Source organism: Meleagris gallopavo, chromosome 4, assembly GCF_905368555.1.
Source record: "Meleagris gallopavo chromosome 4, MGAL_WU_HG_1.1, whole genome shotgun sequence".
Classification (NCBI taxonomy): domain Eukaryota; kingdom Metazoa; phylum Chordata; class Aves; order Galliformes; family Phasianidae; genus Meleagris; species Meleagris gallopavo.
The window spans coordinates 25,555,030-25,577,750 of NC_139407.1; the positions used below are offsets into that span (position 1 = coordinate 25,555,030).

Here is a 22,721-nt window from a genome sequence, read left to right on the forward strand (position 1 = left end):
GTATAACAAACATTTAAGTATAGGTTGTAAGTCTCATTTTTTTTTTTTTTAATAGGATCACAGAATCCTTGAGGCTGAAAAAAGTCTCTAAGATCACCAAGTCCAACCTCCCACTCTCTCTCCACCACGTTCATTGACTATGACCATCAGTGCCACATCAAATATTTTCTCATTCATCACTCTGACCTAACATTGCTAGGTTTTTTAATCCAGTAGTCCAATCGTTTCTAATAGAAACCGAAATTCACACCCCTACAAGCTCCCACAAAGGTCTTTAAGCAGAACACGAATGCTTCCTCTCAAACAGGCGGAGGGAGAATGAGATTTTATGAGGCATGAATTAATAGCCTACTTCCCACTGGAAAACCCTGTTAAATATGTGCCTTCAGCTACTTAAACATGGTGACTAAGTCAGGAAACTATGTTAGCTTGGCAGATGATACAAAAGTTTATTGGGAAGTAAAGTGCTCAGTTTAAAGATCAATACATTCTTGATCATTGCAGAAGGCTTGCATAATTAACAGCTTCCTAACGAGACCAAACACTGTACGTAGCTTTTCTATACAAAACCTTAATACTAAGTGAAAAAATTGTGCTAGAATCTAAAATTATGAATTGAGATAATATCAACGTTCGGAATATTTTTCATGCAGCCATGCACTCACTGCACGGCTATTGTCATACACATGGATAGACCATGGAAACTACATGCACTTCAAGATGAAGTTTGTTACAAGTAACGACACGTTACAGAAATACACGTTAATACATACAGCTAGGAATGCAAATTCATTTTCATAAAAAAAAAAAAAAAAACACCACCACATCTTCCTTTGTACTATAAGTAAGTGCCATCTTCAGGAACAAGGCACAGCTGGCAGCCTCCTTGCTAAGTCAGCATACCACAAGCTGAAACACTGGTGAGCAAAAGAATGCTGTACCTCAGTGCTTTCTACTGGAAAGCAACATTTTATCTTCAGTGGTGCATCTTCCAACGTCAAATCGTCTGGGACGTGGAAGGCACAGAAAGGGCCTTCTACTTATCCTAGGAACACAGCAAAACATGGCAGAAGAAAGAGAAAAAAAAGGCACTGCGTGACAGAGATGAAGATGACCATATTGATCAGGTGTGGAGAGGCAGTTCTTAAATATGACTTTTAAATGCTGATGAAACAGAAAGAGGCACGATGCGTATAGTTTCTACTATAGAGTAACCTGATTAACAAGTTACAAGCTAAGAACACTTCCTCTGCTTAATGAAACATAGTATTAAAAAAAAAAAAAAAAAGGAAAAAAAGACATTTTAAGCCAGCAATAACTCCAGAAAAAATGAAATATACACACTTGCTTAAAAAAAAAAAAAAAAGAGACATTGCTTTCGCTCTTGAAAACTGTCAGCTGTTAAAATGAATAGGACTATAACTGATGCCATTTTCTTTCTCAAAAGTGCTTTTCAAAACTTTTAAACATTGTGTTTTTCTAGTAGAAAGCAGAAAACCCACAGCCTATCACTGTAATGCTTTAGTCACAGCGCTTTTTGTCTAAAGCTCGCTGCCCTCATCAAACCATTCGTGTATGGAAACTGGAATAGGTGTATGGAAACAGAATTGTGTTCAGGTAGATTTTGTCACATCTGGTTTCCATTCTACCTCTGCATTTTCATTTTTAAGGCCAACAAGCTCAGTGTTGGTGACTTGGACCTGGCATGTGCTTGTGAAATTCTCAAAATGACTTATGAGTATTTATGTCACCTACCGCTGAGCTTGCCTTTAGTGGTCAGATCAGAATGACGACCTCATTCAGGGAAGCAGTGGTGTAGTTGGCTTGATGCTGACTGAACAGCAAAGCATATGCTACACATGGAGGTTGTTAGCCCCATTTCCTCCTCCCCCATCAATGCCATCTGACTGCGAGGAGGATGGCCGGGAGCTCCTCGACCGAGGCTGCCCATTCAGTCCCAGTGGTGTTCCCAGACGATGACTCATCTGAGATGCGGTGTCATCTGACTCCCACCTCTCCAATTCCTCCCGTACCAGCCGCTCCATCTGCTCCCTGTGGATCTCATTGTCACGGCCCAGCCTCTCATCCTGAACAGATAGAGGTAGAAGATGAAGTATAGTTCCCAAACTGCAGCCCATTCAAAATCCTATTCTATGGGAATAGTAATCGCTTCCTATGGGAAACCCTACACCACTCGGTATTTTGTAGGGTTAGAATCAAATCACAGCTGCTATTCTGCAGTAAATGGCTTTCTTCCAGTAACGTAACTTCCAGATTCTCACTTTCACTTGTGAAAGCATGGTTTGCATTACAGTATTTAGCATGCAAATCTATCTCCAGAAACGTCAAATATACTGGGCACCCTGCACTCTATCAGACTTCTCCATGGAAAACTCTCTACCCATCACAACAGCCAAAGGATGAATGAGCTGCCTCAGAAGCTACTGAATGCCACTGCTATCCTATTCAAGGCATTAAAAGGTGCTCTGTGGCTTCTGCATGACACAGATCTTCTAGAAGATGGGTTCTCATATCCAAAACTTGTTTCACATCTCTTTATAGAATCATTAAGGTTGGAAAAGACCTCTAAGGTCACCCAGTCTGGCTGTCTACTCATCCCCACTACATCCACTAGCCATTTCTCTCATGGCCACATCTCCACAGTTCTTGAACACCTCCAGAAATGGTGACTTCACCACCTCCCTGGGCAGCCCGAAACAGTAAAACAAAACTCAAGACTGCTCAGCCTGAGCGAAGCCCTACAGCCTTACCAGAACTCGCTTCACCCTCCCAAGCCAAGCAGAAGAGAAATGTACTAACACTAAATAAGACACACAGATTGTGATCAGGAAGTGATGGCACAGGGCAGAGCTGGGGACACTAACCTCTGTCACTCCATCCAACAGCCTTCCCAATACATCCCTCCTTTTCAGTTTGGCTCTCTCCATCGCTTCCAGCTTCACAATCACTGCATCAATCTTGGAGACGATGCTGCCAATGGAGTGCTCCATGCGATCCACCCTCCTCATGAGTCTGAGGGCAACAAACAATAATTTCAGCTTGTTAAAAGCATGAGCACAAGTTCTCGCTAAACTTCCAAACCTCAATATTTTACTACTAAAAAAAAAAAAAACAAACAAAAAAACAAGCAAGTTTTCTGACTTGACAGTGACATAGCCATTTTCTCTCTTCGATGACCAGATTTGAAGTTTTTTTCTTTTGGGGAGTAAGGAGCAGTTCCAACTGGTTCTCATGAGCCTCTCTGAATTACATGCAATTCAGATATGACTTGAAAACTATTAAATGGATTGACTTCAGCAACTAGAGGAAAATGTTCCATTTTTTTTTTCTGAATTATTCAATGAATATTTGAAGTTATAGGAAAGACTACAACATATCTTAAAAAAAAAAAAAAAAAAAACACAAGAAAAAAAAAAAAGATATCACCCATGCAGTTTTGCTTCCTCATCAGGATTAACTTACACTTGGAACTCTTCATAGGACACTCCACTAGAGCTGCTTCCCCTCCTCCTTGAGCTGTGCCCACTGTCTTCATCTTCATCTTCCTCAGAGTCATCCAAGCTCCGAGAAAAGCTGCGGCTGCTCAGAGGACGTGGCAGAGAGCTCCTATCCAATTCCAGATCCTCCTTTATGAAAAGGAAAGACACAGACAGGAAAGAGGTAAAGGTTCCATGTGGAGCCAGAGATATCCAGGCCAAGGACCATCAGCTCCATGCTCCACCTTGCACAGGAAGCAGCACCATCAGCACTGATGGAATGCTATTCCTATTGCCAACCTCACCCTCTCTTTCTCCAAGTCATCTCTCATCTGCTGGTGTTCATGCTCTGTCAGTTCCTGATCCCCATCCTGATCGTATTTGGTAAATATTGCCTCGATCTCTGCATCAGTGTGGCCCTTCCTGAGAAGGCAGTAAAAACAAATCCCTTTTTGTTTTTCAGGTGCAAAAACAACTTTGTCTTAGAAAAGCAATATATTCACAACAAACTTGTAGTGATACAATTGAATCAAAAGTTGTTTTCGCTTGTATTAAAGGCATCACAGAGGCAAAAGAAACTCATCAAAGACTCAACATCAAACATTCCGATATAAAATTCAAGGTAAAAGAAGTAACAGCTTCCTTACCCTTTTAGATCTTGCCGGAGTTCATCAAAATTTAGTTTTCCTCCACCCTGTCTCAAGCTTTCAGAAATGTCATCAACAGTGGTTTTCTTTAATTTAAGTTTGACCATGGCTTTGTTATAGCCCTAAAAAGAAAAAAAGAATTTTCACATTTCACTCGATGTGCAATGTTAACACAATGTTATAGACTTCTTTTGATTGCATTTCCAAAGTTTAAAAGTCTGAATTACTGGTCCATGCCCAGAATGTGTTCAAATGTTTCTGACCGTGGTACAGCACCACACTCACACCAGATAGCACACAAGTGCATGTGTTTTTCCAAAACTGAAATTCAGGTCAAGCTCTTAAGTCTGTGTTGGACAACCCAACTGGCAGCCTATCCCAGGAGTTCCCAACACATAATCCGAGACCCGATTAATTTTGTTGCCTTGCGCAGGATAACCCAAAATTCTTTACACAAACTGAATGGTGGTTTAGCTTCATCAGTTTAGTATTTCTATATGTATCTAGGAAGATGCATCCTACGTCACATTCACTAGGCTGATCCTTTGACACAGATTACTAGAGTACTTCGTAATACAAAGTTTTCAGTTGAGTGATTGACACTCAGTTCACACTCCTTTATTTAACTAAGAGATGTTTATTTTTCCCACCTGTTGCAGCCTTCCTATGTACAGTTTCTATATTGCTTCATGGAATAGTGAAGATGAAGATGTCAAACCAATAAAATGTTACTTTTACCTTTCTGATAAGGTCAGACAATTCCATTTCTGCCTTCTGTTGTGCCATATCCGATTTGACTTCAGAGTATGTATCGTTGATAATGGCCAAAAACATGTTCTGTTCATGACAGAAATTGAAAGTCCACTTAAAATAACTCTACAAGTCCAAGTTCTGTCACTCACATGAGCTATTGTTCACTACCGCTTCTCATCCCAAAGAGCAAATGCAAAGCCTCATTAAGTACAAAGGGACATTATATAAACCTGAAAGTTGCAATGAAATATATGACGACTGCTACACAATGCTAAGATTAGCATGAGGACAATTCTGAAAGCAGTGCCTCCTATTTTATTCTCTTGGCCCATGACATCAGATGTGGACATTGGTAACATGGCAGTAAAGGCTGAACCTTCCCACTGACATCCTGCTTGTTAAGTGGCGATGGTGACCAAACAGTGGATGTGAGCACAGTGAGGCTGCAGGTGGTGCATTTCAGCAGTGGCAACAGCAGGTCACCTCTGCTGGTGCTGATTTTCACAAGCATGGCAGGTTCTTGCTCACTGCTGGTGAAAATGCATAACCAACGGTGGTGAAGATGTTGAAGAGTGTTTTGTAGCTCTATAAATTTTGCTCAATAAATACTGTTAATTCTGATCTTTTTATCTGTTGTAGTTTCCATGTAAATAAATGGGAGGCATTAATTTTAGAGTGACCTATGCAAAATCCTGCATTAATTGTTGCTACCTTACGAAACCACCACAAGACACACCATTTTGGGAATAACATCTGAGGATGTCCTGCTCACAACAGTTTCAAGTGGTATCACCAGAAAATAGATTACCATGTTGTAATGCAACTTCCAAACTACCTGAAAACTACACTCAGGGAAAAAGGAGATGGGGCTCTTAACTTATGTCAATGACTATTTTATATCAACTTGTTTATATCAAAACTATTTTATTTGGTGTCCTAGGTTTCTACGAGGAAGGTGTTTGTTTTATTATGAAGAATTTTTCATTCCTAACAAACAAAAAAAAACCAACAAACAAACAAAAACAAAAAACCCACCAACAAACAATGAAACAACAACTTGGAGCACTATAAGAGTGACAACAAAAATACAGTGCAAATCTGTTTTAAAGGAAGTAAAAAGAGCGCAGTGGCAGACCAAGTAGAGGAAGCCTGATTTATATTCACCCTAAGTAGCCATAGGAATCCAAGACCAAGAGATGCAAAAAACGATGAGATACCTAAAATCAACATGCCACCTACCCACCCCATGAAAACAAAGGTGTACATACCAAAAGGATGAAGAACATAAAGAACACAAATGTAGTGAAATAAATTGGTCCCAAAATGCGATTAGCTTCTTCAACCTCTGTGAAGTTGAAGTCTCCCAAAATGATGCGGAACTGAGTAAATCTTAAAAAACAAAACACATCCAGGGGTTGAGAAAAACACTTCTGGAGCTGTGCAGGAATTCCTGATCTATTTTACCATAACAGTCAGGAACGAAGGGCAGCAGAGAGGTCTGCACTGCTGTAATACTCACTCAGATACTGCAATAGTCAGCTTCTCAAACCCACTTCTAAGACTAGCAAAACATGCAGTCAAATGTAACACACAAAGTGCAACTAATGTGGCTACTCACGGCTTTTGGTCACAGCTGTTCAGAAAAACAACCTATTAACTACCTCAGCTGGACCAGTTAACTGTTAAGGATGTTAGACTCCATCTGGAAGCCAGTCAACTAACCAGAATATCAGGAAAAGAACACCAATGAGCACATGGTGTCAGGTACAAAGACAGTTTTTCCAACAAACTGTAAGAAGGTTTACATCTCTAGAAAACAGCTATCCCTACTGAGCTACCAAAAGTGAGATGCTTACAGCTCATCTCTGCAGGCAGATTGGTTTGATCTCTGGTGAGGCAACCAAATCCATTCATCAGTGCATCGAGAAATTATTTTTTATTTTTTTACTTACATGCAGTCCTGGAAAGTGCTGAAGTCATCAATCTGAGTGCCAAAGACAAGATAGGCCAACTGAGCATATGCCAAGAAAATGATGAAAAACATAATTGCAAAGCCAATGACATCTTTGACACAGCGAGACATGGTTGTAGACAACTGACTCATTGTTCTGTTGAAGTTAACAAACTTGAAAAGCTGTTGAAAGAAAACAAGCAAACAACCAATCACCATGAAGGTAAGGAAGACAGTTTCTAGTCCCAACTGCCGTCCAGCTCTTTACATGAGATGTCTTAATGAGCTGGATAAGGACAGAGCAGGGTGATTTTCAATTAGAAACACATCACTTCCAAAAAACCATTAAGGCTTGTAACTTGAAGGAAAAAATTTGACAAAACCGACTTCTACTTGCACTCCTATTTGAAACCCTAACTTCAGAGCATTAACATCAAGCTGCTTCCAAAAGCATGGAGGAGAAAGCGTATCCAATAAGTAGTAGCAATTTCTCAATACAGGAATAATGAAAACATTTCTTCACATATCTGCTGCGAGAAAGAGATGAATGCATCTTCTAGACTTAAAAAAGGACTAAAGCATAGAGAGAATGACAACCCTGTTCCAATTTACACAAAGTTATCTTTGCACTCACACTTTCTGCCATGACCAGTGTTAAGAGAAAGTATAATCAATGAATATATGGATATTCTAATTAAGAAATATACAAGAAAGTTAGGCTAAACAGGTTATCACGCTAAAGAAGAATGGATGGAAATCTTACCCTTGCCCTGGGCTTGCTGAGAATTCTCCAAGAGGAGCAATCTCCAAAAGAGATCCTTCCCCAGTGGTAGTCAGCTCTTAAATGTGGTCTAGGAGAGGTGGAGCCAGGCTCCACCCCCTCCAGTAGCACAGGAGAATTGCCTTCACCTGTGCTCCAAGGGCTGACTCATTGCTCACCTCAGGTGGTCAATCAGAGGTTCAGGCCATGATTCAGCAGTTCCCATACAGAGAAAACATGACTAAACTCAAAAATAGTAGGTGACATTCAGAACACAGAACGCGTACATCCTTATTTTAGAATATGGATATGTGTCTTGGAGTTACCTTAATCCAGACAAAAAACACAGTGACTGCAGCAATGTTGTTGAATTGTATTTGCCAATATGCCAAGGGTTCAAAATTGGGGAATGAATTCTGATCTTCTAGTAGCTTCTTCAGGAGCATATCAACAGTTGATGTCCTGTAGATGCTAATTCCTATCGCTACCACGGAGAGCTGAGTACAAAAGAAACAAATGAGATCAAGGAAGGTGATCATGGTTTTAAAATAGATTCTGTAAGACGAGATTCAAACTAGAATTTTAGAGTAGATCAGGAAATGCATTTTACAACAAAACTATGACAGCTCTAGGGTGAAACAAGTAGCCTGGGAGTAAGGGGATTTGGGAGTTTCTTCCTTGCCACTGCTGAAGAACAGAATCATGGTGACAACTGGTGGGCTTGGAAAAATGAAGCTGTCACATGGAAGAACTGGAAGAAACATGAAAAAATATGTTAAAAAAAAAAAAAAAAAAAAAGTTGAACCTTAGATTTGTCCAAGACTGAAAGTACAGAAAGGAAGTGGGACAAGGTCTACTTCAGCTTTGCTGGCTTTGGATACCTTTGCTAAGAACAACTCAATGTGAGTCTGGATCATATAGCTTTAAATTCAAAGCTCAGATCTTCAGCTACACTGAGATTGTTGGTGAACACAGAGTCATTAATGTCTCCCACAGAACGCATTTCAGAAAGCAATGTTAGACTTATAAAAGTTACCTACCAAGATTATAAGGATATCCAGACAATTCCAGAGACTTCTGAAGTAGTGCAGCCTGTGAATGTGAATTTCTAAGATCTCTTCCACCATGTAGTACAGAACAAAAAGACAAAACACCATTTCACAGGCTGCCAGGAAGAAATCCAAGGTGGAGATGTAGTGAATCAGCTTCACTGGCTGAAACTGCCAGGATGTAAGAAGGCCTCCAGTAGCTGGAAATTCCACTAACAGCCTGGAATTTAAAAAGACAAAGAAAATTATTTAATTTAAGCATTGTCCACAAAAACATGGAAAGACCTGTCTGAATCTCGATCTGCTTTGTGCTTTGCAATCTGAACACTGTCAGTGCTCCTGTTCATACCTTACAACGCAGAATAGGTTGATGTTTGCATTGTAGACTGAGAAATCAATGAAAGCTGCTCTTGTCCCTCTGTCCAACCACAGGTTCTTCTTAAGGCTGGCAATCTGCACAGCTGTCACTTCCCTGGTCCTTGAGAGGTCTTGGTAATAACCAGCCCCACTGTAGGTGGCCAGCAGGCCCCAGTGGCTACTCCCATTCAGGTCCTTCTCATTGGTGTATGTCCAACTGTTTGGACAGGAGTGAGACAGCACATGTTAGTTCTTAGTTAGTTTTAACTTACGACTAACAAAACAAACAAGAACCTGGTCAAAAAATACATGTGGGTTGGGTGGTCCTGTGTGGAGCCAGGAGTTGGACTCCATGATCCTTGTGGCTCTCTTCCAACTTTGGATATTCTATAATTTGTAGAGAAGTTTTAGTTAGAAGCGTAGAATCATTAAGGTTGGAAAAGACCGCTAAGATCATATAGTCCAACTGTCAAAGGGTTGTAAGGATTACTTGCAAGAAGTCTTCATGTCTGTACCTTGGGGAAAGAACTAACAAGGTTTGTTCCACCAACATAACAGAACGTGGATAGGAAGAAAGGCAACAAGTATATTAATTGTGAAAACAGAATGCATTGATCTGCTTATACAGAATTTCTCTTCTCTTGGGAAAGCTAGAAAAACCTGGTATTGATGTAGCTGTGCTTCACCTCCCAAATCCTTTCCAGTGTAACCCACACATTGTCTTCCAAGAGAAGCAGAACTCCTCCCATCTTTCAGCCAAAAAAAGAGATGACCCAGCAACACCCAACACTCACTCAGCCCTCTGGATTTAGCTGGCTTTACAGCTTTACAGATAGAACCTACAGTAATTCTAGAGTTGCCCCTGTGAAGTGACTTTCTGTACCACTCAGCATAGTCTGGGCCAGAAAAAAACATATTTAGTTGCCTACAGAAGCACTACATACGCTGTTCCGTTTCGAAGCCCAAAAGGTGCTGTATCTTCATTGGCCACAGAATAGACATCATAACAGTCTTTGATTTCATCTTTTAAATCCTCAGGAATAGAGCACGAACCATTCCTCACTTTCAGCTGCCGAATACGGGGCACCCCTAGGAGCAGGTTCTCATAATAAATGAAGCTTTTGTTTTCTGCTATGGTTTTATTGTTGTACCACATATCCCAGTAGAGGCCATCCAGCAGAGGGCCTTCTGTGAACTGTAAAGGAAGACAGAATTTTAGCTTGCATGTTGCTAGCACTGTTTTCATACACCAAATCAACAGCAAGATAATAACTTGCTTTTAGCATTACCTTCCAGAAGTCGTCCATCGTGGACAATGTTTTGAAGTCCGTTTTCTCCATTTTAGATACAGGTGTTTCCAGGAAGAGCTGGGACATAACCCTCGTGTAATAATACATGCTGGAACTCACTGTCCCATATGTCACTGTATGTGGTTTGGCAAGGGATGAGAATAAAAAGAAGGAGCAGTTTTGAATACATCAGGTTGTGCTTGTATAGATGCTGCACTAAAAGACTAAGATCAGAACAAAATCCATACCAAGAAATAAATTGTCAGTGATTACAGTATTAATGCTTCTACTAAAAACAAGAACCTCAAGAACCACAAAGACTGGACTCAGCAGCCTGAAAAGCAGCCAGTGCCACTTCGGGCATCCTGAGAGCTGGGCTCACCCCAGACACTGGAATGTCCACGTCCTATACAGGCAGAAAAGGATGCACAGCATGGGATACTCCCAGTGAACGCAAGCTGTCAATGGTTAGACAACAAAACTCCACCCCAGACGTGCAGTGCTCGAAGAGAATCACTGCACAGAAAGTAATGACTACATGCTGTTTCTGTTCCTCATTCTGGGCCAAGCGTGTGGCCGAGGACCACAGAGCATAAATTATAAAATGACGTACAGAGCCGTGCTGGCTTGGGAGAACAGTCTCTGGCACTGATGCCTCTACTGCCTATAAATTCTTAACAACAATTCAGGGTTAAAATTCAGAGAAGCTTGGAAGATCAGGTCTACAGCAAACAATTTTCAACAACACTGACAAACTTACAGAAGCATTTTATTACAGGGAAGAAAATGTGTTTTCCTGAACAACCAGAGAAGAACTATTTTTAATAAACTTCTCTGTGGCAAATCGCATGTGTGACTTGATTGCACAATACCTGGACTCTCTCTACATATGCTCTCTCAAAAATATAGCAGTACAAGGAATGCTAACAGCATTTTGCCAGCAGTGGAAAACATCCTCCTAAGGTACAGCACAGACCTGTCTGCCCCACAGTTATTGCTTAAGTGTAAAACTAAAAATGATTGCTCTTAAAGCCTAGCTAAAGAGTTAGCAGCATCTGTGCCCATTTGACATACTGCATCTGTCCCCAAAAATATTTTCTATCACAAAACAAATTGTGAGCAGCCTGCAAGCAAACTTATCCCACTGAAGACAAATTTGTTTTCGAAGAATCATGTCCAAGTCCCTCACTGCTACACCTCTCCCTGGTAGAGTCTCAGGCATTGCTACATTCCCTTGTCCATAAACCTGCACCAAAAGTCTCAGGCAGGAAATGAACGTGACAATCACAATATTATCATTTGTGCAGTAAGTCACCAAAAGAGTTGAGCTGTGCCAACCGAATAGTGTTTGTGATTTGGGTTTTTTTTTTATTTGCTCTTGTTATAGGCATTCTGCTCTGGACAAGCAAAGCACTTGCTCTCAGACTACTAACACTGCTTGTGGTTTGGGTTTTTTTTCAATGAAAGGTTTTCTTTAAAAATAAAAATGGCACCTTGTCCCATTACAGATGGTCACAAAGACAACTCAACAGTCATAGGCACTGTAGGAATTTAGAACAGAACTGTCCATACTAAAGACTGAGGGCTTGAAACCCATCAGCTGTTCAGAGATAAACAAACTTAATGCATGCAGATTTTGTTGCTAGTCTCCCTAGTGACCAAATAAAACATTACAATCTGTTGTACTTGGCACTGTCTTCCTGATTGTTATGCAAATATATGAACATACTAATAGTTTTGACTATTAAAAATTCAAAAACTGCTAAGGTTCGGGAATATCAAGCAACAATCCAACTACAAAATCAAGAGAAAGACATAACTCAAAATATTTCCCCCTACAATGGCCTATTCATTACTCTACCACTTCTCTGAAACACTGTGGATTTGCAAAGAAGTGGTGCAGAACTGCACACATTAAGGCTGAGTGGTACTTACAGACACACAGCACCACGAGGAAGATCACATACGTAATCAGCTCCCGCAGAACACTTCTCAGGTATCTCTCTCTGCTGGTGTTGTTTTCTTCCATCAGCCTTGTGCCCCACAGACCTAGCAAGAAAAACATACACAATTACATACACAGGTGTCTGATAGCAGATACCCGGAGACATAGCCAGTGACGTACCCAATGGCAGATACTGACTAAAGAGCCAGATGGATTTGAAAGCTTCACTAATGTCATGTCTGAAAATACTATCAGATAAGTGCAAATGCACATTCCATATCAAAACATTTTTAGTAATTTTAATTAATTAACCAAAAGAAGCGTACGTCAACCAAGTACCTTGAGCTTCACAGTGTTATACTTGTGAACTGAGTCATGGCCCGAGCCATTGATTGAGCACCTGGGGAAAGGACCCAGACAGCCCTGGGAGCACAAGTGAAGGCAATTCAGCTGTGAGACAAGGAGTGAGCCTGGCTGCACCTCTCTTAGACCTCATTGAAGGGCTGACTGCCACGGAAAGGATCTCTTTCTGGAGATCCCTCCTTGGTGGAGCTTTCCCCTGCAAACCTAGAATCTTCTGAGGCCCTTTCTATTGTGCTGATCCTTCCATCGTTACACCTCCGGTGTAATGCCTTTCCCATCATATTGATCTGTCCAATTGCTACAACTTGGCATTCCCAAAAATGCAGCCTAAGAGAACTTGTCAGACAGTGGTCAATACTACCAAAAGGGTAACAGGAAAGCAAAATCCATCTTTTGAATGGAGCTGCTATCAGAAATAGTTGTGTGAGAACAGAAAGCAATTGGTGACTTCCAACTTTATTTCCAGTGCCTAATACAAGCCAGAACAAAACTGGGAATAGCTGCTGATATTCAGCTGAGAACTGCTGCTGTTGGGGAGCATCTCTTTATTGAAGCCTAAATACAGCAAGGTGATTTATCTAAGCTTATGATGGGAGAAAAAGGCATCTCAAAATAGAAGTTCTCTATTGCCAAACTCCTACCCTTTCCCCTTTCAGATATTTTAAATTGCCAGTCTTTTAAAGCATCCTTCACATTCTCAAATGATGGCAATAGTGCAAACCCAACATTCCTAGGAAAAAAATTTTGATCCATCAAACCCACCACAGTAACTTGAAGCCAAAGGAACAGCAACAAGGAGTAGACAACATAGGTTGTGCACCAGCAGCCTTTATGCTGACCTCTGGTCTCATCCCTGGACTGGTTAATCACACCATTTGCTAACATCAGCCCCTAGTAGAACATTTTCAAAGATGTTCTTTAAGGCTAAGTCTGAAAAGGCACAGATAAGGACTGCAGTTCCACTAAACAAAGTGCCAAATCCTCACCATGAGGTCATTCTGGTAGGCAGAAACACAAAACCAAGAACATTCAGAGTCACTATTAATATAGAACTCCACAAATCAAGCCTTCAGTATAGCAGTACGTTGCACTAGCAACCCTCATAATAAAAGCAGGAAAACATTACAGAAGAGAGGAAGAACAGGCTGGAACAGCCAGTGAGCAAGCTGGCTAGTGTGCTGAGTCCCGGCTGTCAGCACATTACTCACCAGCAAGAAATGCAGTGAACAGAAAGCTTGCAAGCTCCATTTCTGTCTTGGTAGAAAATAGCTGCAAGTCAGCAGTGAACAGAAAGTTGCATACAGAAAAAAAAAAAAGCCAACAACAAAAATCCAACACGAGAGATGACACAATGATCTTTCCATTAAATAGCCTCTAGATTTGCCTGGCAGCCACCTCTAAGCACTCATCAGTAGACATGTTTTTAGAGGACATGTACAGTATTCTCCTTTTTGCCTTATTTGAATTATGTTTTAGGTGCATCTAAATGCACAGTGGTTGTAAACAATGCTGAATTCGAGTTGACATCTTCTGCCAACACCGAAAACATCACTTAGCCTTGATTAAGAATTTCCACTTCATTTCTTACATAAACTTGCTATTCCTCAACTTTTTGACTTTACACATATATATACACACACATGCAATTTGCATATATTATGTATATATATATATGTAATATAAGCATGCAATGTGAGGGAGAACAGGTTAGAGAGAAGAGATGAAGGAGGTGGAATTATGAATAGAAATGAAGAAAAGAAAATGTGAGAAGGAGAAGCAAAGTAGAAGGGATGAAGAAGAGAATGAGGATGGATGGAGAGGCAAAGGTGAAGGAACAGAAAAGGGAAGATGAAGGAGTGGAGATGGGAAGGAGGAGAGAAAAGGAAGGAAGAAAGGAAAGAAAAGGAACAAAGAAAGAATGTAGAAGAGAAGTAGAAGGGATGGAGGAATGGGAATGACAAACAGAAATGAAGAAAAGAGAGAGATGAGAAAGAAGCAATGGAAAAGGAATGAAGAAAAGAATGAGAAGGAAAGGAGAAGGAACAGAGAAAGGAAGGAAATGGGAAGCAGAGAAAAGGGATGGAAGAGCTGGGAAGGAAATGGAATGATGAATAGAAAATAATGAAGAAAATAAAACGATGGGAAGGAGATATGAAGGAGAAGGAACAGAAATTGGGAGGAATAAAGAAAAGAATGGGAAAGGAATGTACACACACATATATACACATACACCTTTATATATATAAATCCAATTTATAAGGTACAGAATGCATTCATTTATTTTTATGAAAAAGTTCTGAAAGTATTCAATAGTTGCGCAGAGACAGTTACAGCCGTCCCTCACCATACAGTGCCAAAATTAAGCCCAGGTGGGCACTGCTAGCTGATCTGCCTACAGAGAAGTTTAAGTGTCAGCAGACAGTGAGGACCATAGCCCTGGGCAAAGGGTGATCCCCCTAAGAGACCAAGGGCAACAAAACCACATAACATTCAAAAAGAAGTTCACACTCCTTCCTATGGTACTGTCAGAGCCAGCACTAATTCAACTCAGTACAAATTGGATGATTTTTATCACAATGAATTAATGACTGAAAACGGCATTTGATATTTCCACTTAACAATAACCAGGAAAATCTTTCAAGACAGCCTCCGTGTACACAACTTTGTACTGACGCATGTGATGACATAGTAACACTGGGAGACGGAGTACAGCTCTGATGGGAAGATTGCCTTTCCAACCTGGCTCTGGAAACAGATGTTAATCTCATCCGTAAACTCTAATGAAGACTGAATGACTTCCCCTTAACAGAGGTGAACAGCCATGACCTCCTCTCCCTGGGCAGCCGGGATGGCTGCTGGGGAGATGTGCAGGAGAAGGATTAAGGCCACTTAATGGACACTTACACCAGAATTCCAAGAGAATCTCCAAAGACAGGAAAATGAAAGACAGATAATCATATGCAGTCAAGTTTCTATTTACTTGCTAGCTCCTGCTACAGTCTCTCTGATCACTGAAGTTACCAAAATCCTATTACAAGCAGATGTACTTCACAACTAACAGCAAGAAAAACTCAAGATGTCATTGAATATCTCTCAGCTGCTGAGCAGCAGTCTATCCATGTTACCACCACCACCATCTGTGATATACAAAGGACTAATCCTTTGCTTTCTTGCATTGCAAGAAAAACCATAGAATCATAAAATAATTAAGGTTGTAAAGATCACTAAGATCACCTATTTCAATCATCAACCCCATGCCTGTGACTACTCTAGACCACATCCCTCAGCATCACATCTGCCTTTTACTTGAATAACCCCAGGAACAGCGACTCTGCCACTTCCCTGGGCAGCCTGTGCCAGTGCCTCACTGCTCTTTCTGAAAAGAATCACAGAATCACAGAAACATCAAGGTTGGAAAAGACCTACAAGACCATCCAGTCCAACCATCCACCTATCACCAACAGTTCTCACTAAACCATATCCCCCAGTATAAAATCCAAATGTTCCTTGAACAGGGTGACACCATCACCTCCCCGGGCAGCCCATTCCAATGCCTGACCACTCTCTCAGAGAAGGAGTATTTCCTAATGTCCAGCCTAAATCTCCCCTGGTGCAATTTGAAGCCATTCCTTCTGGTCCTATCACTGGTTACAGAAGAGAAGAGGCCAACCCCCAGCTCACTACAACCTCCCTTCAGGAAGTTATAGAGAGCAATAAGATCTCCCCTGAGCCTCCTCTTCTCCAGGCTGAACAATCCCAGCTCCTTTAGCTGCTCCTCATAAGGCCTGTGCTCCAGATCCCTCACCAGCTTTGTTGCCCTTCTTTGAACCCACTCCAGAGCCTCAATGTCTTTCTTGCAGTGAGGGGCCCAAAACTGGGTGCAGTACTCGAGGTGGGGCCTCACCAGAGCTGAGTACAGGGTGACAATCACTTCCCTGTTCCTGCTGGCAACACTGTTTCTGATGCAAGCAGGATGCCATTGGCCTTCTTGGCCACTTAAGCACACTGCTGGCTTATGTTCAGACGAGCATCAATCAATACCCCCTGGTCCATTTCCTGTACCCAGTTTTCCAGCCACTCTTTTCCAAGCCTGTAGCGTTGCCTGGGGTTGTTGTGGCCAAAGTGCAGGACCCGGCATTTGGCCTTGTTGAACCTCATCCCACTGGCTTCAGCCTAGCTCTCCAGCCTGTCCAGATCCCTCTGTAGGGCCTCGCTACCCCCAGGCAGATGGATACTTCCAGCCAACTTGGTGTCATCTGCAAACTTACTGAAGGTGCACTCAATGCCTTCATTCAGCTCATCAGTAAAGATACTGAAGAGGACAGGCCCCAGCACCAACCCCTGGGGAATACCACTCATGACCGGTCACCAGCTGGATTTAGCTCCATTCACTACCACTCTCTGGGCCCAGCCTTCCAGCCAGTTCCTTATCCAGCCAAGAGTGTACCTGTCCAAGATATGGGCTGCCAGCTTCTGCAGGAGAAATTGTTCCTAATATCCAACTTGAAACTCCTCTGGTGCAGCTTGAGGCCATCACCTCTCAGCCTATTGCTATTACATAGGAGAATAGGCAACCCCCCACCTGACCATAACCTCCTTTCAAAGAGTTATAGAGTGATAATGTCTCCCTCAAGCCTCCTCTTCCCAGACTGAACCTGCCTAGAAGATGCAGCTTTACACCACTTTCTATTTGATTAATAGGCTTTCATCCACATCAGTTGAACGTATGCAGGATGCTACTATGCCAGAGGAGTCCTCATCTTTCAGCCTGAAAGCAGAAATCAAAGGCTCAAGTGACAGATGGGCACCAGCTCTCCAAGTGCTTTTTCTAGCCCCAGAAATCTTGATACACGTAACCATTGCTGTTATTTTCTCCTGGGTGTTTTGTTCTCTTGTTATAAAGTGACTTATTTATTGCAACACTTTCTGCTGCAAAGATCCTCCAAGCCGTGACCTCTGCAAGCTGTCCGTACCAGCGCAACGATCGGAGGGATTAACTGCGGCCCGGGACAGAAAAATCGTTACAGCAAATAACTTCTGAACGCACACGAAAGACAAGCAAAGGCAGAAAGCGCAGGAGACAACCCAACTCGAACCCCCTGCATAAAACCAAGTGTGTTCTGGCGCTTCTGCCCACGCCACGATAGGCAGCGACTGGAGAAAAGCCCATCTCACCTCGCAGCCGCCGTGCCAGCCGCTTGGCCCAGGCGCTGCGGAGCGGCGCGGAGCTCTCGGGCGGCCCCGGGGGGCGGCCCCGCACCTCCGCCGGGATCCGCCGCTGCCGCCGTCCGCTGCCCACCGAGGACGGAGCGGCCGCGGGGCCGCCCCACTCCGCGTCCATCTCCAACGCCGGCCCCGCCGCCACCGCTCCCTCCTCCTCCTCGGGCTCGAAGCCCGGGTTATCCCGGCTCCAGGCGGACAGCGGAGGGGACGGCGGGCAGCAGCCGGCCCGCGCCGCTTCCCCGAGCCGCCCCAGCTCCAGTTGCTCCCGCCCGCGGGCCGCCATCACCCGGCGCTGAGCCGCCCCCTCTCCGCCCTGGGGGCCGGCCCTGAAAGCCCGGGGCACGGTGGGAGAGGGGGTCGGGCCGCCCTGCTGCTTCCCGCCCCTTCCCCCTCCTCGGGGCCGTCCCACTGGAAAAGTGTTTTTGGGGTGGAAGCATGGGGAAGGGCTGAGTTTTGTACCCGATGCAGGGAGGAAAGGGGTAAAAGCTTACACAGCTCACACAAAGCCCAGAGGTTTTTGTGGTTTTTATTTCAATCCGGTTACAAAATATACACAGGAGCAGCGGGACGCGCAGCATCCCCGCGGGCAGCGCTCGCCCCGTCTCGGTACGGCTCAATGGCACAGCAGTGCCTCGACCAAAGCACGGCCACACGCTCTACATTTACAAACACACACCGCTATGGTTCTCCTCCCTCCCCACAGCCCTGCGCTTGCACAGAAATTATCTCCCCCCCCGAAAAAAAAGAAGCAGCAATGCACAGACTCCCCTTAACGGGTGACCTCATTGTTTTCAATGCTGTGCCGATCTTCGGCATCCTCAGCGCTCTCTAGCGTCTGGTTGCTGGTGTCGACGGCAGGCACGCTGCCCTGGCTCTCCCTGCTGTCCACCCCAGCACTGGCCTTGCTGTCACCTCCGTCCACCTCAGGGCTGTCAAACCTTGGCCGGCTGTCGTTCTCTACGCTCTGATGTTGGGTCAGCTCACGGCTGTCCTGTTCGCGGCTCTCCTTGGGCCACCAGAGGCCGGCTAGCTGGCTGCCCCCAGCCTCCGCGGTGGCATCGTCTTCAATGAGCTGCATTGCACAAAGTGGAAATGGAGAGCATCAGCAGCTGAACGTGAGCCAGCAGTGTGCCCAGGTGGCCAAGAAGGCCAACACCACCCTGGCTTGTGTCAGAAATCGTGCAATCAGCAGGAGCAGGGAGGAGATTGTCCCTCTGAACTCAGCTCTGGTGAGGCCACATCTTAAGTACCGTGTTCAGTTTTGGGCCTCTCACTACAAGACATCAAGACCCTGAAGCGTGTTCAGAGAAGGACAGGGGAGCAGCTGAGGGAACTGGGGTGGATCAGTCTGAAGAAGAGGAGGCTCAGGGGAGACCTTACAGTTCTCTACAACTGCCTGAAAGGAGGTTGCGGTGAGGTGGGAATTGGTCTCTTTTCCCACATAACAGCAATAGAATGAGAGGCTTGGTGATCTTAGAGGTCCTATCTCATTCTTAATGTTACCATGATAAACTGTTCCCATCCTCATCACACTTCCCAGTAACCCAGGTGCTGCTGCACAGCCCTGCTCACCTTCCTGGCAGTTTTGCGGAGCTTGCTCGCCTTCACCATGTGGGCTTTGGCCCTGAAGCCATATGCCACACTGTCACCCCGGCCTGCATTGTCCCCACGGTTGAAAGGTGTCACGGGTGCCTCTGTTGGGAAGTCTGTGACGACTTCATCAGACTCATCAGTGTCATTGGAATCATTGTCATCATCATCATTGTCATCCACGGCCTCTTGGCTCTTGCTTGGAATGTCAGGAAAGTCCTGGAAAGCATTTAGCATGCATTAGGCAAATTTATGTATTCAAGGCATTTCCCTGTTCATTGCAGAGGTTTTGGACCAGATGGCCTTTAAAAATCCTTTCCAACTCAAAAGGTTCAGTGATTCTATGAGGTGTGCTGAGAGGTGTACCTCTGGTAACCGAGTGTTTAGGTGCTGCTGCAAACTTAAGTTCATAAATTGCTCTCAGTCAGCCTCATCCTGCCCAAAACCTTGCATTATTTACGAAGAGGTGTTACTACAAGAGCTGCATTTGGGTGAGGAAAGTGAGTACTTCTATGCGCTGGCTGCCATCCAGAAGACTTACCGGCTGTTCTGGGACATCAGCATTTTCTTCTGAAGAGTAATGAGTCTGAAAGTAACAGAAAGCTCACTGTTAGCACACACAGTAGAGCCGAGAAACAAGCTTGCTGTTCTTCAAGCCCTCGATACTAAATCTTGGCACTGGGACATGTCATGCTTTCTCCCCATAAGCTGGCTGTACCTGCTGAAGTGAAGCCAGGTCATTCCGTGTCTGCTGCAGGTGCTCCTGAGACTGAGAATCCACATGATCCTGGTGGTACCTGTGTGCGTGATGGCTCCTGGGGTCCTGCAGGAGAAGGAGGGAAGTTTTAATGCCCAGAGAAGCACAGCAGAGCTGATGGCATCATGCCTCCTTAGATGGCACAGGTGTGGTAGAGCAGCACAGGATGCATCCTCATCCATTCACTGCCACAGGGAGAGGACTAGGAATAAGGCACCATATCCCAAATGAACATTAGACGTAAGAACTGCTTTATTAAAGACAACAGGCAGAATGTTAACAAAAAGGAGCTTACGTATTTTTCTTCAGAGCTGGCAGAAATAGCATGCTGCTTGGATTTGCTCACCTTGAAGGGAAGAAAGAGAAAAAGCATTTGTAAGCATTCATTTATTGCTAACATGCCCAGAAAACATGCATGTGACTGCTAATGCACATTTAGGATTTACTCACTGGCCATGCAGCAGCGATGCTGATAAAACATAAGCAAAGAAGTGCCAGCTTCATTGTGATGTTTTACCTGGAAAACAGGTTGGAACAGGGAGTCAGCAAGTCAAATACCCCCAAAAAACACCCCAGGGCTTTCCTTTCTCCTGTTTTTGCTGTGCCAAGAACAGTTTTCTGACAAGGATTCAGCCTGCCCATGGCAAAGTCATTCCCCCATCCTCAAAGCTAACTGGCTTTATGATGCTTAGAAACTGAACAACAGCAAGAATTCCAACTCAGGTTTGTTTTTCAGTTACTCTAAAACTACTTTTCAGAATTATTAACTAGAATGGCTGTAAATTAAGTTTACATGCACATTTATGGCCAGACCTTCACTTCACCCTGCAGGCGTTTGACCACAATAACCTATGTTTCCAAGCAAGAGTCAAAGATCTGCTCACATTGCAGAGAGAAGCCTTCAGGGCTTTCAGTGACCTCCTGACATCCATCAGCACACAAACGTAAAGCTATTTTAATAACCACACCTGGCATCACTTAAGAAAACACCTTCCTCCTAAAAGCAGAACTACTTCCATAGAAAAGCATCAAATATTCATCCCCAGTAATGCAGCTTTGCCGCCCAATGCCTCTTGGGCAAAAACTATGTTCGTAATGGCACACAGCATATCAAAAAGCAAAAAAAATTACCTTTCTTGTGCTGGAGAAGACAGCTGTTCAAAGGGGCTCCGGCAATCCCAGCAGCAGCTCCTACTGTGGGCTGAGTGAGGCTCTGGCTTTCTCCCCTTGTCCCTGACTGCCTGGCATCTGCACCCGTGGGGAATTTAAACCCTGTCCCAGGGAGCAGCCACCAATCCCTGTGCAGCGGAACAAGCTGAGGTCATGAGGCTGTTGGCCACCATCCTGCCCACGTTCTCATCCACTTCCTCTTTGGCTTTGTGGCTTCTGAAGCAAACAAAAGCTACTCTATGGTTAAAACATTACTTATGGGCAAGATCATTAACCAGCAGGTCTACTGAATGCACAGCTGTTGGTATTGTGTAGGAGGACTTTGGGGCACATCCGTCCTCCTTCTGCAAGGAGTCAGAGTCTGGTTCCCAGAAACTCTTCACGCCCTGTTCTGTAAGGGGTAGGGATGTGTCATATCTGCAGTGTGAAGAGTGCCAAGAGTTTTGGGAACCAAGGGACATCATAGGAACAAATCCTATGTCTGCTTTCTAGCAGTGTCAGCTCTGATCATGGAGGTCTGTTCCAGCTGTGCCTTGCCTGGATCTGGGAGCCTCACCTGCCTCATCCATGACATGCTGCAAGTCTCACAGAGAATCATTAAGGTTGGAATAAACCTCTAAGATCACCAACTCTAACCCAAACCCATCCCCACCATGCTCACTAACCATGTCCCTCAGTTCCACATCTCCACATTTCTTGAACACCTCCAGGGTCAGTGATTCCATCACCTTCCTGGGCAGCCTGTGCCATACCCTTTCCCTCAGTGTATCTTTGAAATTGCAATGAGAAGTGTCATTAAAGCACAGAAAATCCTTCCATGCAGTCTTTTAGAAGGCAAAGTGTTCATAGCTGTCTTAAAGCTGTTATCTCTCTCTGCAATTTTGATCAGCATACCACAGAATGGTTTGAGTTGAAAGGAACCTCAGAGCCAACCCACTCTAGGCCTCTGCCATGGGCTGATTGCAACCCAGCAAATCAGGCTGCCCAAGAGCTCCATCCAACCTGGCCTTGAGCACCTCCAGGGATAGAGCATCCACAGCATACCTGCCTATTGATTTTGCAGCTTTTGAAGATGTTCACATTGTGAGAGAATGGCTGTTTGCCCTTAATCGTGCACAGATGAGATAAGCACTTTGTCACAGACACAGCCACCAGGCATCCTGTACTTGCTTATATTTTGTTGTCTGTTCAGAAACTTTGGGAGAAGTAGATCCAAGTTCTCTCAGTGACTGCTCACCACATCATCACTCAGACCTATCTAATGACATTTTTGATCTGATAATAGCAACAGACTGCATAATCTGCATAATAATAGAAGTGAACAGCCTAGGAGAAGATTTAGTCCATCACTAGCACATCAATAACTGCTC

At 43.8% G+C, this 22,721-nt stretch overlaps 2 protein-coding genes across 3 annotated transcripts; both read right to left on the bottom strand.

The window, feature by feature from the left end:
• Positions 1-424: 424 nt before the first annotated feature.
• PKD2 (polycystin 2, transient receptor potential cation channel) lies at positions 425-18,187 on the bottom strand. Of its 2 annotated transcripts, none has more exons than XM_085222514.1 (15): positions 17,787-18,187; positions 12,239-12,352; positions 10,304-10,437; positions 9,944-10,209; positions 9,007-9,231; positions 8,649-8,877; positions 7,935-8,105; positions 6,850-7,031; positions 6,166-6,286; positions 4,883-4,981; positions 4,145-4,266; positions 3,803-3,920; positions 3,484-3,647; positions 2,886-3,033; positions 425-2,087 (listed from the first exon to the last, which is right to left on the bottom strand). In XM_085222514.1, exons 1-15 carry the CDS (start codon positions 18,115-18,117, stop codon positions 1,854-1,856), a joined length of 2,658 nt encoding a protein of 885 aa, XP_085078640.1. In that variant the 5' UTR covers positions 18,118-18,187; the 3' UTR covers positions 425-1,853. The 2 variants fall into 2 exon arrangements, with proteins under 2 accessions (XP_085078640.1, XP_085078641.1); XM_085222515.1 differs by having other exon boundaries at positions 9,959-10,209; positions 17,787-18,186.
• A 157-nt stretch (positions 18,188-18,344) lies between these two features.
• SPP1 (secreted phosphoprotein 1) lies at positions 18,345-21,444 on the bottom strand. Its single transcript, XM_003205565.5, has 7 exons — positions 21,313-21,444; positions 20,632-20,698; positions 20,477-20,527; positions 20,143-20,247; positions 19,966-20,010; positions 19,407-19,643; positions 18,345-18,906 (listed from the first exon to the last, which is right to left on the bottom strand). Exons 2-7 carry the CDS (start codon positions 20,683-20,685, stop codon positions 18,604-18,606), a joined length of 795 nt encoding a protein of 264 aa, XP_003205613.2. The 5' UTR covers positions 20,686-20,698; positions 21,313-21,444; the 3' UTR covers positions 18,345-18,603.
• Positions 21,445-22,721: the final 1,277 nt, after the last annotated feature.